Source organism: Hypomesus transpacificus, unplaced genomic scaffold, assembly GCF_021917145.1.
Source record: "Hypomesus transpacificus isolate Combined female unplaced genomic scaffold, fHypTra1 scaffold_124, whole genome shotgun sequence".
In the NCBI taxonomy this organism is placed as follows: domain Eukaryota; kingdom Metazoa; phylum Chordata; class Actinopteri; order Osmeriformes; family Osmeridae; genus Hypomesus; species Hypomesus transpacificus.
In genome coordinates, this window is record NW_025813703.1 from 371,387 (window position 1) to 388,712 (window position 17,326).

The 17,326-nt window shown below is 41.9% G+C and overlaps 1 protein-coding gene across 1 annotated transcript in view; it reads right to left on the bottom strand.

Annotated features, from left to right (window-relative positions):
- Positions 1-16,229, bottom strand: part of ldlrad4a (low density lipoprotein receptor class A domain containing 4a) — a 48,995-nt gene extending 32,766 nt beyond the window's left edge. The window contains exons 1-2 of the mRNA XM_047050616.1: positions 16,071-16,229; positions 915-1,156 (exon numbers count right to left, since the gene is read on the bottom strand). Coding sequence (XP_046906572.1) covers positions 915-954 — 40 coding nt within the window. The 5' untranslated portion in view covers positions 955-1,156; positions 16,071-16,229. The remainder of the gene's footprint in view (positions 1-914; positions 1,157-16,070) is intronic.
- Between the last annotated feature and the right edge of the window lie 1,097 nt (positions 16,230-17,326).

Here is a 17,326-nt window from a genome sequence, read left to right on the forward strand (position 1 = left end):
GCAGCCAAGCATGCCAGTCATCCACTGACTGCACATTCATCTAAAGGAGGAGAGAGACTGTCACCACACCAAGCTATAGCCGCTCCTCCAGAGGAGAGGAGATGGACACGGCCTTCCTCCAGTTTGACACAGACAGAGGGGCACCGTATCCATGACCTCAGGCAGGCCTCCAGCCCCTGGCATGGGAATGTCCTCTGGGACATGCAATTCGTTTTAATATTGTATTTTTATGTTCACAAATGTTACTTGTCTATGTACTTTTCGGGTAAGAGAATCTATGGGCATTCCTTTCTGTGAAATGTTCCCCATTTGCCCATGCTGTGGGTGCAATGCCCTGGTCATTTGGCTCATTTAGCTCTACATCATGTTGCCTACAGCCCTACAGTGCCGCCTTCCAAGTCCAAGAAGAATCCATTATGCATTGCATTATTGTACACAACACAACATTTCACAAAGGAACCACTGTGTGTACTGCTCTCCTCCCCGACCAATCCAAACATCAGAAAAGCATTTTCATGCATTCAAATCAGGATGTTGATAGCATTGATTGAATTAGCATTGATTGGTTGCATATTGTCTTGGAGAAGTGGGGGCCATGTACAGTGTGGCATTATTAAGCAGATCTTTAATAGATAATCACTGTCTATCAGCCACACATTGAAAACTTTGCTCTGGAAGACAGGAAGTTAGGAATTCTGTCAATCAAAGATATACTAAATAGATTCTTACATTGTGTTCTACAGAATATGAATAACCTGAATGTGTGCTGGATCTTAGTCCTATTATTCTACAACTATTGCAAGTGTAATATGACCCGTCCTAATTGTCCTAAATATTACTATATGTCATTGTCATTGGTTTCAAAGCAACATACAAAATCAATCAAGCACAAATAAAGACTGACGGTTCCTTACCTGTAAAAGTGTTGGTGGCTGGATGGTCAGCTGCCTGCATACTGCTCCTGCAGCAATGCCTGATGGTCGCAGCTTCAACCAATCCAGGGGAGGGAGGACGGTCTCCAGGGAGACGGCTGTCTCAGTTCCATCTTAACTCCCCCCACTTTGTTAAAGATGTGGGTTGTGCAGGTGTAGAGCTTCTCCTGACAGGGACTTGTTGGATGGAGCAGGACCTACTTCCAATGTATCTGTACTCGGAGCTGCAAATGGAATACAATAAGAGATGCTAAATTAGAGATGATGTATAATCATAATATGACCAAAGGCAACATTTCAGCTGGTCTGAATACCAAAGAGGGGATAGCTGGGCCTTTTCTACAAGACAAACTCAAAATACAGGTTTTGTTTTTGTTGTTCAATCAAAATGTGAAGACACGTAATAGGATAACGCTTTGAAGTCTAACAATAAATGCAACTGGAGGTCTTCAGAACATGGTACTGACGCATACTTCAAAACACAGCCTGGATTTGAGGCTTCCACAAAATAAAAGCAAATGAATCTATGGCAGTATTCAAAAATACTGCAATGCCAATAGAATACAGCAAAGGTACTTTTCTTAGATGATCAGAGATAATCATCCCGAAATCAAAGATTTGTATTTTTTTTTTTATAACACTAAGATTTGAAACAACATAGTTTTTTTAAAGGCATTTTGTTATATGGCTTTGACTGTACATCTGTATTTGCTTTACAGTTCTAAGAATTGTATCTCTTTAGAATATTCATAATGCTCTTATGACACAGTATTGCCATAACCTTTATATTCATATACATTCATACAATACATTTCCATTCATATTATACAGTATAATATTTATGCTACACACAAAGTATAATATTTATGCTACCAATTTGAACAGTCAATTTCAATCTATACTTATATTTAATTGTGCATTTTTTGACAGTATCATACCTTTATTTATATATCTTTTTACGGCACTCAATACAGACTGTACAGTACAGTGTGCCCAGGATGTTCAATGACATCATCCACGGGTCACTTCCTCCTTGAGTCAGCATTCTGTCTGCTCTATCTGTCTGGAGATCAGCCAATATGGCTGCAGAGAGGAAGTGAACATTGCAGATTAGCCAAGATGATTCGCCATCCTAACAGAATGACAAATAGGCATGTGTGCGCACGCCACTGACTGCAGACCATCTTTGAACTGTTACCATCAGCATTATCATTACGACTGATGACTGGCTTCCTGAAAGTCTTTTGTATACTCATCTTAAAGGTCACTCACCAAACCAAAGCTGTCTACAAGTGTAACATTATCAACATTGCTCATCCAAAAGTTCATCTCTGTGTGTCTGTGTGTGCATGTGTGCGTGTGCCTGTGTGCGTGTGTCTGTCTGTGTGCGTTTCTGTGTGTGTGTCTGTGTCTGTCTGTCTGTGTGTGTGTGCACGCTCACAGGTGTCCATCCACATGGATATGCCAATATTTTGTTCAAAAGCAAAATAATCCCACTTTAGACAAATTATTTTGGTCTAGTACCATATAGAAATAGTGAGAGGTGTGTCCCCATTGAGAAAAACCTGGAGGGCACTGTAAAACTGACAATTATTAATGATCTAACAACTTCCCCCTAGAGCTACACGCACAAAGTGCATCTGCTAAAGACATACTTTCACAACCCATCACTGTGTTCAGAATATGAAAACAGCAGCACACAGTGATCATTAAAATAACGGCACTATTATCAGATTAAACAGAACTGCTGCAGCAGTCCCCCCCCCACACACACACACACACACACAGGTTATCTGCTGTTGCTATGGATTCCCTGCACTGTCGCTAGGCAGAGATCGAGGCTATGTATTTGGGTTCAGGTTTATCTAGATACCCAGTTCATTTGCAGGGGGATGTGCTTTTTTCTGTTTCTCTTGACGTGTTCCACCGAACAAGAGACTTCTAAGCAAATACAGAACCACGGAACAAGCAAAGATTGGGAATTCCTAGCCTGAATCTTAACCCAAATCCCAAATCTGTGTCTGCTTACTGCCGGTTGAAACAGTTTATGTAATGATACTTGTTATGCAACCGACTGCACACTCGGTTTCTCTGTCATACACAGGACTCAAACATTGCAAACCATTTGTATATTAGTATGCAAATGGTAGTATGCAAAAAGTATGATGATGTGCTGTTTCGTCACTAAAAATCTATTCCAGACGTAAACTTTTGTGAGACAAACCAGGACATCTGAGCTAACCGTGCTGTATCTGATTTCTTGTCTATGATAATGCTGACGAGACTGGCTTCAAGAAGTTGGTATGCTGATGACATGAAGGAAAAGGAGGGTATACGATATATAACTCCATGTCCACCCAACAACACCATTGCATTTAAATGGATTTACACCCAAGCATGTTCACACATATACACTTTATGTCCTAAGGCAGCCCTGTCTCATTGCTGGCCAGAGGCCTACACAACCCTTAGACAAGTCACTGGCTGAATACTGACACACAAAGTGTCCAGAAGCCAGTGGAATACACAAACACACATACAAAACACACACACGTAGCTATGCCCCGCCTTCAGGGTTAGGGATTATTTAACAAGCTTTAGGGGGCAAATCCCATCCTGTCCCCCTCCCCATCCAGTCATCCTCCTCAAACTTGCCCCAGCAGGAATCCAATCTCCACACACAGCTTTGTTCCAACCCCACACACAGACAATCAATCCCTCTCGTTTACACACACACAAACACAGGTGTTTAAAGGTGAAGGCTGGGGGGGACAGAGGTACGTCATTAGATCTCATGGGCTCAGCAAAGCATGGCACAAATAATGGTCTTCTGTTATTTCATTTACATAAATATGTAAATAAAGGAACCCACAGAGACAGATAACTATCCCTGTGTAAGACATCAATCAACAACAAAGAAACTCAAATGTGCCCCCCCCCCCTTCCTCCCACAAAATAATGCCATTATGCAAAACATGTTTTACTCCCTTCGTTCATTCACCCCATTTTCTCCTTATCTTTCCCCTACCTCTCCTTCTCCTTTACCACACCACTTCTTCTCATGCCCCCCGTTTGTTTTCTATTAGGACAGTGCTGGCTAGGCACGGAAAGATAAATCCTCTACCGCAGAGGAACATTGCAGACATAGAGACAGAGGAACAACCAAGGCATTCAGACATCCTGTACTGTGACAGACATGCAGAGGGAATGTCAGATAAGCTGACATCATTGATGGGCACACAGACAGATGGGCTGATAAGACAGGCAGACTGGCAGAGAGGAAGACGCAAGTGTAAAAAGGGGTTTAATAGAAATATAAAAAATATATAGTTGTTTCTCCTCTGGTGCTCTGATAACAGACTGAAACCCTTTTGCTCATATAGACCTTGGGCACCATTTCACACTGGACAGAAACCGACAGGCAGAATATCAAGCAGAGTGTCTCTGCAGCATCACATTTCCGACCTGTTTCACAGTAACGAATTGTCTTGTAAAGTTTTACAGTTTCACTACATTATTTCAACAGTTAATGATTGTAAATTCATTACAATGCACTACTGTAGAATGTGAGGTATACAGTACAACGCTATGGTTGCCAGTATTTTTATGTATTGTTATAGTGTTACTGCCATACCTTATTTTATATGTATTATTTATACATACAGTGGCTTTCTAAAATAGTGCATCAGGCTGTGAATCTGAAAATGTTTTGAGTATTCTACATAAATTACAGATGAGGCAATACAAGTGGATATATTAGGTAAAGGGTTTGGGTACAAACAATATCCCATTTTGGGATACCCCAGTGAGCACAACTGGATCAAAAATCAGGAAGTGGGAACTGCATCACACCTCCCAGGGACTGTCACAAAAAGGCTGTCACTTAAAACTCAAACAAGAAGACTGGTGTGTGAACCCACAGAGAGCTACAGAGTTCAGAGGCTGGGAGTGGCATGATGGTGAACCAGTCAGCCATATCAAGAGCTTTGCATAGCACTGGCCTGTAAACGGGGGTGTAGCAACAAAGAGTCAGTCTGCAATTTTTTTAAAGTTTGGGTGGAAATGTACCTTTCAGGTACATAAGACAAAGCCACTTGGCACTGGCTCAAGAACAAAAATGTAAATGTCCTGCAGTGTTCTAGTCAAAGTCCTGAAGTCAATCTCATTAATAATCTGTGGCACTGGATAAGAATTGTGGTCCACAAGCGATGTCCAACCTACCATGAACAACCTGGAGAGAATATGAAGAGAAGACGGTGCGCATAGACGGTAGAAACTTACCAGACATTAAGCTTTAAATGCAGCGAAAGGTGGCTCTACCAAATATTATGTTTGGAGGTTGATTAATTGAAATTAATCCCTGACCTAAAACCAATGTCATGTTACAATCAATGATTTTCAGTGTTTAAAATAAAAAATAAAAATGTCATGGGTCAGGATAACTAAATACTTTAGCAAGGCATTTCAAAACCTTTCTTTACATTTTTATGAAAAATGTTATGAATTATTTGTTCTAATCAAAATGTATTTGAAGAATTTACTTTCTCACCATTATAGATAGTGCTTACCATATTCACCCGAAAACACAGCTCTTATTCATTATAATCTCGTAAAATCTTATTTGACTCTGTAGTTTGTTCACGAACAAGAACATTATTAATTGATTCCCTCGTCTATGATTACATCCAATAATGAATTGAACTGACTGAACATTGTGAGTATGTGTGTGTGTGTACTGAGTGCATGTGCCAGGCTAAGGCTGTAGAGGACTCATCCCCAGGGGAGGGGTCAAAGCCACTGCACCAGTGTTAGAGTCTGGCTAATGTGGGTGCCAGACTGGAAATAACAAAAACCTAAAAAGAGAACCAGAAAAAAGGGGTTGCCAGGCTGAGAAAGAGTGAGGTGCAGATGAAGAGACCAAATACCAGAGAAAGGGAGATGGGAAGGAATTCAAGTTAGACCATTTGCATGGTTGAAAGTATCAATGGCTCATACAAAGGTCACGAGGATTCAACCTACTAACCTAGGGTCATCATCAAGCCAATTAACAATGGGGGCTGTTTAGTGTTTTGCATTTGATTGGGTTAGAGGCATTTGTTCTACTGGTGGAGATATTCCTGCCCAGGTATAACATTTCATTTTAGACAATGATGTGCTTTAAACTTTGTGGCAAACATTTAGGTAAGGCCATACAGAAAAGTTTGGTGTGGAAAAACTTGACTGGCCTGCACAGATCCCTGACCTTAACACCATCAAACATATTTGGGATCAATTCTAATGCCATCTGTAAGCCAGGTCTAATCACCCCACATCAGTGCCCAACCTCTCTAATGCGCGTGGCTGAATGGAATCAAATCCCACATCAATGTTCCAACGTCTATCAGAAAGCCTTCCAAGAAAAGTGAACGCTGTTATAGAAACAAAGTTGAAACCAACTCCATATGAATGCCCATCATTTGGAGTAGGAGGTTCAACAAGCAGCTGTCCATATGCTGAGCGATGTCCACATACCATTTGCCATAAACAGCAGTTTCTTTCAGTTTTATGCACCATTCCATCATAATAACATTGAGGATACACTCACTGGCCACATTATTAGGTACACAATTGTTGCCTCAGTTTTCTGTTCTTAGCTGACTGGAGTGGCCCCCGGTGTGGTCTGCTGTTGTAGTCCATCTGCTTCAAGGTTCGACGTGTTGTGCGTTCAGAGATGGTATTCTGCATACATTGGTTGTAATGAGTGGTTATTTGAGTTACTGTTGACTTTCTATCTTCTCAAACCAGTCTGCCCATTCTCCTCTGGCCTCTGACATCAACATGGCATTTTCGTCCACACAACTGCCCATTGTCTATAAACCCTAGAGATGGTTGTGCGTGAAAATCCCAGTAGATCAGCAGTTTCTGAGATTCTCAGACCAGCCCGTCTGGCATCAACAACCATGCCATGTTCAAAGTCACTTACATCCCCTTTCTTCCCCATTCTGATGCTCAGTTTAAACTTGTTAAGCATGTTGTCTTGACTACGTCTACATGCCTAAATGCATTGAGTTGCTGCCATGTGATTGGCTGATTAGCTATTTGTGTTAACAAGCAATTAAACAGGTGTACCTAATAAAGTGGCCGGTGAGTGTATTTGTTAAAGGTTAGGTCAGGGGTGTCGAGCTCCGGTCCTCGAGGGCCGCTGTCCTGCATGTTTTAGATGTTTTCCTGATCCAGCTCACCTGATTCGAATGAATGGTCGTTATAACAACCCTTTTAATTGAATCAGGTGTGTTGGAGCAGGGAAACATCTAAAACATGCAGGACAGCGGCCCTCGAGGACCGGAGTTCGACACCCCTGGGTTAGGTGTTCTATTAGCTTAGTTGTTTTAAACTGAAAAAGGATCCGGTTACATAACTGTAAATAACTGTATTCCATCAACCATTTTGTTTCTTACTTTTTAGGCTTTCTTACATTAGATATATATAACTAACACAATATTTAATAAAATAGATTAAAATGTAACTGCTACCAATCTTTCTCTGAGTAGAATAGTCCTTTTGAGTGTTGCCCATGCTGTGGCCAAGCTTCAGATTGAGTGGCATATTACATTTACATTTAGCAGACACTCTTATCCAGAGCGACTTACAGTAAGTACAGGGACATTCTCCATATTTCCGCATATTACACCATCTGGGCAAGACTGCCTCTTTTCTAATGACCTCCACCATGCAGTGGTGATGGGTGGGTAGATGGATGGATCAATGGATGGATGGATCGTTTGATAGATTGCCTCTGCTTTGATCATGCCAAATAGTTCACCCATCGAAGCTTAGCGTTGACACTTGAACATAATGTTTAATGCACAGTGCCCAAAGGAAAGTCTCACAACAAATTGTTGGGGGCTGATGCATCAACATGACTGACATGCAAAGGTGACACAGGTAGGGTAAGATGTGGCCTTCCATGTCAAACACAGTATTAATGGCGAGAGTGTAAAACGTAATTACTCGCTTCACTGATGAAATTGCTCAAATAAACTCAATTAAAAATTATTTTGCTATAATTTTCTAGTTGGTTAAATTGTTTGAAAGGGAGGCTTATTGAGAGTTTCTACAATCCCAATCACTAGTATGAACCGGTCTTTAAGAGGGTAAGTCCAAAAATACTTTCATTAATCTATCATGTTGTGACCCTGGGGCTGACCCATACACGTTCAATGTAGAGAAAGGTTTGGGCTAACAACCAGTCTAGACATTTGTACAAAATTCTGGTAATTAAGGCAAATTGCTAGAGAGGAGCATCATTCAAATTGTACATTTAGGTACCTTGTTGAAGTACCTGTGACTGGACTAGCATAGGAAAGGGAATTTCTAATACAAGCCAGCACGTAGCCATAAAATATGCCTTGGACAACAGGCCTTTCGTGAGTCAACACTAGGGTCAAACTGGAGTAGCAAACGTCATTCCTCAAGGCCTCGTCTGGCCAGTGACACAGTAACCCATGTACATAGTAACCCATGTTGTTACACATCACACACACAGGACAGAGTTCTGCTGGGTTTTGAAAGGTGGAGGAGAGGGAGTAGTCTAAGAGCAGGGAATGCTTTAGGAAAGCAGATTATAAAAGGCACACTAAATTGTGTAGGGATTGGTAGCAGGGGTGGTAACCAAAGGATCACCAGATGCCCACGGTGTCATTGAGATAGAGTGCAATGTTTTAGCCTGATTTTTTATTTAACATCAGTTTAAATTCAGTGACTTACAACAGGCCTATGAGGGGAAACCCCTACACAAGGCTGTGGATGAAAATATCTTGAGGCATATGTTCTTATACTCTTCCAGACACATTTCACTAAAGTATTATAATTGAAGTATAACAAGATATAAAATACATACTGCAGGCAACGGTGCATCTACAATCTCTGAAGGATCAACATTGTATTGTAAACATACAATTTCTCTTGAGAAGACACTTCTTAGTGTCAGATATGAAACCGAATGCCTCATATGTTAATAATAAACACATCTGTTACCATTATTACTAATGTTAATTTGAATCCTTTCAACTAAGGGTGTGGGTGGAGCTTTAATTGTGGATCGTGAAGTAGAAAAACCTGTCACCTCTTGCTGGGTTTCTTTCATGATGAAAAAATAAATACACCAAACTTGGCTAAGCATACAATGTAGCACAGACACAGACAGACTTTGAAATAGTGCACCCTGGCCATCCGTCGTAGCTTTACAAATGAATTGTGTGTTTAGGGTGATGTGGGTGAACAGGCGTGTTTTCCATATGCCTGCCCCACTCTATTTTTTTCCGCCATCACAAGCTCACCTCCCCTCCTCCTCTATACTTCCCCCTTGTGTCCCGGGGCGATACTGAAGTGTCAGCTTCCCAGCCAATCAATGGGCAGCCTCTCCCGGTGGCATTCGCACTCACACCGTCTAGACAGCGGGTCATTGACTGCGGCACTGCAGCACATCGCGTGGTGAAGAGGTCACACACAGTGCACACGCTACTGACTCAGAATAGGTTGGGTGGGAGGGCTTATACTCAGAAGTGGATTTAGCTGTTAATACTACACGATGCAAAAGCCTCAATAAGCTAGAGACAGGTTAACCTGGTGAACATGTTGCTATATTGCTGTCAGTGTGTTGTGTCTCCTGTAAACTGTACACTTTGCACAATGTGTTATAATAGTACTTTATTGGATCCTTTAGTGGATTTTTTTTTGTCACACAGTGACATCAGTGTCAAAATGTTGACCGAGACAAATGCAAGTACCATCCACATCCCATATAATTCTCCCTCCACTGGCATATTCCAGACTAATCATTCCAGAGTGGTTATAGATGGTCAATATAATTCCCTTAAGGTCTTATGATTGTGTCTGAAAGCATTTACAGAGTTACAGACAGTGGTTGTCTGAGCGTGCTCCACCCCTATCTATTGACAAATACAGACACAGACCACAACAGATAGAGATACACAAAGACATATGGCAGACGGGCAGACGGACAGACAGGCAGACAGACAGGGAGGCAGGCAGGCACGCCAGACCGAGCCAAAGTTGTACACAGTGTACGGTTTGAAGAATGAGTGCTTGTAAGGCAATGCTCTGTACTTTCTCTGACGAGCTGCAGAACTGAAACCATGCCAACAGAGTCTGCTACAATGCTTGAGGACATGTATGGTCGTTGTGGCACCACGACAGGCAAAGTAGGTTCTGTGTGCGTTGGTCACATGCAGTGTGTGTATTGCGTTTAGGTGGTGTGAAGTTAAACGTTGCTATTTAAAGCAATTTGTCCACAGATGTCTCGACATGCACTGTTGTTTGTGACACATGCACACTACATGTATAACACGTCTATAGGCTAGAAGAGTCTTTCTTCTATCCCCTTTTCTAACTCTCTCTCTCTCTCTCTCTTTTTCTCGTGCCCTGAGCAGTTCCATCTGTCTGTCCTCTCAGGGCTCTCCTGTGGAGAATCGTCATGCAGCCCATGTCCAAGCCATATGTTCAAGCATTCAACAACCAACTACTTACAATCAACAGCACCATTACACAACATACTACAGCAAACTAATGTCCAGTCTGACATTCTAATACTGCACATATGCTAACCTTAACACTAAGCCTCATTTGGTAATTGGCTTCCAGCATAGTTCACCAATGTCTTTATGAAAATTCCAATTGTAAGAAAGAAATAATGAACACAAAGAAGTGTTTTCTATATAATGGGTGTTCATTATCAATTTATTTGATGCTTCTTCTTTCAGTCAGGGTTATGTACAGTTTAGAATCCAAATTACAATCAGAGTACTCAAGACCAAATGCTTCCTTGGGGCTCTTTGATTTCTGCAATGCCAAAAATACAGACGGAATTACGGAATGCAGACATCTGAAAAATACACACGGAACTCTCAGGGCAACAGATTTTGATTATAGTGATGCTAAATGGTTGTGAACAATAGGTAGGTAGGTAGATTGTTAACACATTTTGGCCAATTTATATGAACGCATGTACCCTAGAATATGTCCATTTACATCACGAAATGTACTTTGCAGAGTTTTGTGTTGATTTTTTTAAAATTGTAACACGATTTTTTACACAGTTGATCGGATATTACTACATTTTGGAAAGCAGCCCTTGGGCCTTCACATATCATATTTAGTTACCATTTAGAAATACTACAGCCATGACTGGAGTGCCTTACAACCACCTTTCACTTGTGAGACCCATAACTGAACTGGGGCATGTGTCTGGATGCTATGCCTGAGAGCAGCTGACCAGCATGGCCAGAGCTGTCTGCCAGCCAATGCACGTCAGACATTCTCTCCTCTGCGTCAAAAGGCTTCCCTGCTATGTCCGAGGAATGTCGACAAGTGCACTCCGCTCCCTCGTTTGCTCTTGTTAAATACCAATGTTCCACTGACTGACATTGTCTCTCTTTCAACCACTCTCACTTGGGCAGTTTTCCTCATATGGACCCATCGTCATGCAGTTAGGAAGAGCATAACTATCTAAGGGTGAAGTTGAAGAGCATAACTATCTAAGGGGGAAGTTGAAGAGCATAACTATCTAAGGGTGAAGTTGAAGAGCATAACTATCTAAGGGTGAAGTTGAAGAGCATAACTATCTAAGGGTGAAGTTGAAGAGCATAACTATCTAAGGGTGAAGTTGAAGAGCATAACTATCTAAGGGTGAAGTTGAAGAGCATAACTATCTAAGGGTGAAGTTGAAGAGCATAACTATCTAAGGGTGAAGTTGAAGAGCATAACTATCTAAGGGTGAAGTTGAACATTCATTTCAAAACCAAGTATATAGCGATGTCTGGAATGAATTTGTTTGGTGTATCAGTTCACTCTCACAGACACATTGACAGACAAACCCACCACAGATTTCACAATATACAGTTACTGTATCTGTCTGGCTTGGTTTGGTTACCAGACGTATCACACTTTAATGTGTATGTAATGGCAGCACTTAAGTCTTGGTGAGGGGGTTCCTGTATCTCAGCGCTATGTAATTCAATAGCTAACAGAGCAGGTGCTATGATTCTGGACACCACTTTTTAAAGTGTGCTGGTTGGTGATTGGATGGTGCAGCTAAACGATACAACCGTATTGGTGTGAGATTTTAACCAATGGTTAAAGTTAAGTGGTACAACACCCCTGACATGGCAATGGATTAGTTCATACTTATTGAACACGGGAAAGATTAACCAATGGTCTTTTTTTAACCATCTGCCATGTAAATTGTTTGCAAATGGAAGGTACGGTGCAAAAATGTCTGTGTGTGGTCAGTCAAAATTTCACTCACAAATATCTGGTTTGCATGTGAATTCAGGGAATGAGACTGCATACAAGCTAAATACTGTATTGAAGCTGCTCTACACACGCAATCATTCTACGCTGTAGTTCTGCATCTGGTGCTCACAGACTAAAAAAGGTCCATGGAAATGACGTCGAACCTCATACCACGTGCACTAGTGTGCAGGATTTGTGTGTACCTTTTCAGACAACCTTAATGGAAATAAATTATTCCAATGGGTTTGTCTCCCAGACACAAAATGGCAGGAAGGTCAATGTGTTGATGGCAGTTAATCATCAAATAAATGTCCAAATATAAACTTCAAGATGAAGCATCACATTGCAAAAATAAAGAGGGGTATAATAGATCGTTTTGATTACTGACTTGGCATGAATAAACAAAATATTTGTATTTCAAATATTTTCTGTTAGACACAGGTAACACTCCAATATGTCTATAAACATACCTAATGCAGGAGTGTCACGTTTTATGACCATCAATAATTACAACCCTGATGTAGCATTTCCATGAACTACATTTGTCAAAAAGGAAGAATGTCTGAAAAGGTTTTCACACGTCACATGGCTCTTGAACCATGCCTAATGCATCTATGGGTGCAAAGACAGGTGGGCCTTAACATCGTTTCTGCATTGTACTAGCCTTCCGAAGATAATATGGAAAAAGGCATCATTCTACCATTGACGCCCCTTAAAGTACAGATGACGATGAACATTTATATGAAAGTCCTACATTCAGGAGACTAACATCAAAAAACAAGGAGACCTGACATGTTATGTCATGTTAAGTGTCTGCTATAAAATGAGTGAACTGAATAAACCCTTAAACAGTCCCATATCCAACACTATCCAAAACCTATCCAACAGTCCCAGGCCTACACAAAATGTGCAGTCTTCCTTACAGCCAAGGAAGTCGATTTAGGATTTTTCTGATACAAAGGCAGCGTCTCTAGACCAATCTGGTTTTGTTGGGAGCATTCACAGGCTCTTTGTGAAGACTGGGAAGGCTGCCTGGTGTGGCTAAAAATAAAACTGTCTGTAAATAATCCTGCTGCTCTCTGTCTGCCTGCATGGGCCCTGGTTGTCAGGCTGGCAGACTGCAGTCTCACTGAGGCTTTCATCTGAGTCAACCCAACTGCAGCCCGGCTCACTGGCTCTTCTGACGTCCAATCCCCATGTCTATGCGAGGTAGACTACCCTTATAATATAGAGAATCCTTATTCTGTTTCCCACGTTCAAACCCAGGTTCAAAAAAGAACCTGGAAAAGGGGAATTCTTTTGACGTAAAATGTCCGACAGAATCAATTGAGTCCCAGTAGGACCTCCAGTCGATGTTGTTGTTGTGGTTCTCATTTGAATCCCATAGGACACTTTTCACTGACTAAATATTTGCTCTGCAGAGTGTGTGACAGCCTCAGAGGCCCTCCCAGCACCAGGGACAGCAGCCCCAGCCGTCTCATGGCCAGGTTGTGCGCGGCTCCTTTAAACGGTTTTCCACTTCCCAGTTGGCGAACCAGCCGCCGGTTCGGTAAACCAAAGAGACTCAAGCCAGAGGGGAACGGCCTTTGTCTCCAGTCTCCTGAATTGCATGTGTCTCAGCCCTGTGTTTCTCTGTGGCTTTGCCACATATGGTGGAGAATGCGGGGATCTGAGACCACTGTCTGACGTATGCAATTCAGGAGGGAAAAAAAACGATGGCGGAAGCTATGATCTTGACAGGCCCAAAGCATGATCGCCCTACAGGAAGAATCCACATAAAGGAAGACCCCAGGAACAGTCCACGTCTGGGACAAGGACCAACAGGCCCACAAGGGTCGCATGGAAGAGGCAGCAGAAGTTATGGGGGGAAATGACCTCCAGGCTGAAGGCCATGTTGGCCCTGGTCCTAACCAACACCCCTTGAGCGGAGGATTCAGCCCTAGAGGGGAAAACTGAGGGAGGGGTCGAGAGCAGCGACTCGGTTAGCGGCGACGAGGTTGGCGAGAGCGGGGAAACAGCTGGCCAGAGGAGCGACGTGGAGAGTGGCGACTCAGTCACTTAGAGCAGCGTCACAGATGGGCAAGAGAGGTGCCAAGGACAGGCGGTGACACTGTTGGCGAGAGTGACCTGGTCAGCAAGAGCGGAGGCATGGCGCCTGTCTGCGACTCGTTAGCGAATCAGTGGCCGCCGACTGCACAAAAGCGGAGTGGACAGGGCTCAGAAGAGGAGAGAGACTCGAGCCTGAGGGGAACGGCTTGAGAGAGAAAGAGAGGTCGTTGACGTTAAGTTTCAGTTTGGCGCCTCAGGTATTGATAGACCTGAGCGGCCGACCCTGGTGGAGCAAGGCTCCCCGGAAGATTATTTTGTTTTGGTTGAAATGTGTCTTTTTTGTGAACTAAAACGCAGAGGAGTGCTTGTTCCCTGTCCTTTGTTACCAGTTTCCTGTCTTGTCTGCATCTCAGCCCTGTGTCTGTGGCTTGCCATAAGTGCCTTCATTGAAAGAGAAACTGCACTGTAAGTCCAGTCAGTCATGGGCATACTTCAAATTACCTGAAATTACATTAGTGGTGGATAAGAAGACAGTATATTGTGAGTCAATAAAAAATGTGTGTACTCTGTATGGCCAAAACTACACTGCTGCTGATGGATGGACTTGGGGGCACACTCGTTCAATGTGTGATGCTGGAGGGACGTCACTGGAGAGGTGGATTGTGAACAGGGGGGTGGGGACGGACTGTTCTGTGGAACGTCTCATCGGTTTACAGCTGTCATATCAGACATCCTCAGGGATCAGAGAGACAGAGTGTTCAGGGTTTTGATAATGTCATATGTACTGCAGAGTCTGGTTGACTTGAGACAGTGGGTTGTTTGAGGACAGACATACAACTCTGGTTCACCTTTCCGTTTCATTGGAAATACTGTTTGAGTCTGATTCTTCCTTTTTCCACCTACCACTCCCCATCATCTTCTCTCCACTCTACAATTCCCTTGACACCATTGTAAATTATCTCTAGGAGACAGGCGACATTAGGTCCTTGAAATGTTTCATGTTTGAAATACTGCTCTGCTAATTAATTAGCAAACATTGTACTGAGTTTATTCCATATAATTAGCAACTGAAGATGTCTAACATAGTCTACTTCGTTAAAAGCTAAGCTTGATTTTATTATCGTGGAATTTGTTTCGCTTTTAGCAGTTGTTATAATAAGTACAACTGATAGGGTAGCCACACCCAACCCTAATACCAATTTACTCTCCATTGTCCATAAGTGGACATCCATGTCAGTTTTTAATAACCTACCAAGTGTGCTTTGCCTGCAATTGACTGCACACCTAACGCAGATATGTATAACTGTATGCGATTAACATTATGTAAAAAAAAGGCATCATGTGATAAACACGCAAAATATCAGTTTTTAGTTTGTCTTTGTTTTTTAATAAGGGTTGTTTGTTATGCTGGTTTAAACTACGCAATAACGTTTCGCATCGCATCGTGCGGAGTATGGCGTTGGAAAAAGTTATGCATGCAAGTATGTAAACCGCATTTACCAGTGCAAAACTTTTTATACCGAAAACAATTAAAGAAAAAAATACATTCAACTGAAATTGTTTGCAACATATTGTAGTTGAAGTTATTAGTACAAGATCGTATTTTGCAAAGGATGTCAAGCTATTCGTAAACGTTCCCTTTAAGAACTTGAGCCTGTTTTCATTTTTACTGCACTGAGTCTCAGTCGGGAACAACTTTCGTTGTCTTCAGCAGTACTGCAGCACCCCCTCATCTCCAGTCGACCACCATATTATAACAGACATAAAAGCAAGTTACGCGGATGATAAAACGCTTACATTTTTGAAGAATTCTCTTGGAGCGCTCCTTCTCAGGTCCCACGGTGAAAAATTGTCGCAGCCAGACTGCGTTCCAGACCGCGAAGAGGGCGTCAAGTGCGTCTAGACGACACCTCACTCATCGCTCAGCTGAACTCGACACTGCATAAACTCTGTAGTCTAGTTTGCCTCAGCTCAATATGAATAATTTGGAAAACGCTGTAGCGACATCTGCAGAGTAGGAGTATCAGAGCACATCTCGGCATAGTTTTAAGGCATAGTAACACGTGGGGGAAAATATTTGTGATCGTTACAATAATTATAAACAAAATCACTCAATTACACAATTGTATACATTTATTTTTTACAATAAAATATTCCAAACACGAAAAATACCTACCTCACAAGTCCGATATAGTCTTTATATAGCCTGATTGTTAACACTAGGTCCAGATTTCAGTGTGAGATTCCTGGAGAAAAAATCCTGGAGATGATTTTCCCTGATTTTTTTATAAGACTTTAAAGGAGAGGTGATGGGTCTGTGGGACACACTCACTCTGGGGATTTCCGTAATTTAAAGTAGAAGTTCGTTCTTTATAGCGGGCACATGCCAGTTATATTTGAGGCAACATACTGTCGATTTCCCACAAGTAATGAGAACAATTGTTTTAATGCAAAGGGTAGGGTAAATTTGAATAACTAAGGCCTAATCTGTCATGTGTACATACACTGTTGTGTCTTTATATGGTTAGTACTGATCCTAGTCGTATTCTGGCTGTTGGTTAACAGGGTTTGTTGTATACTTGACTCGCAAGTGAGGCAGCTGTATGTTAGTAGAGTCAGAGTCACATGCTGTCTCTATGAGAGATGGAGGCAGCGGGAGGTAGCTCTGCTTTGATCCAGTCCTGGATGAGTCCAAGTTAACTCTGATAAAATAAAATAACCAGAAATGGTTGTATAAATGAATGTGAATCAGGATTCAGATGACACGCACAACTATGCAACAAATCAATGGTGGCAAGCATTTTGTCAATCAAGCAAATTTATTGAACTATATCAATGTACTTAAGTTCAACTGTCAATTGATTAGATTGTTAGTCATGAATTCACAAACATATCAATGCAGATCAAGAGGAATGCCGACAAACACACAACACACAAACAGACCACTGCTATCAGTGTATTCCTCTTCCCATTAAGATGTTTGCTGTAGTTCTCCAAGTTGTGGTCCACATATTTTTCAAAAAAACTGAAATATAACCCAAGACTTCAGCAGA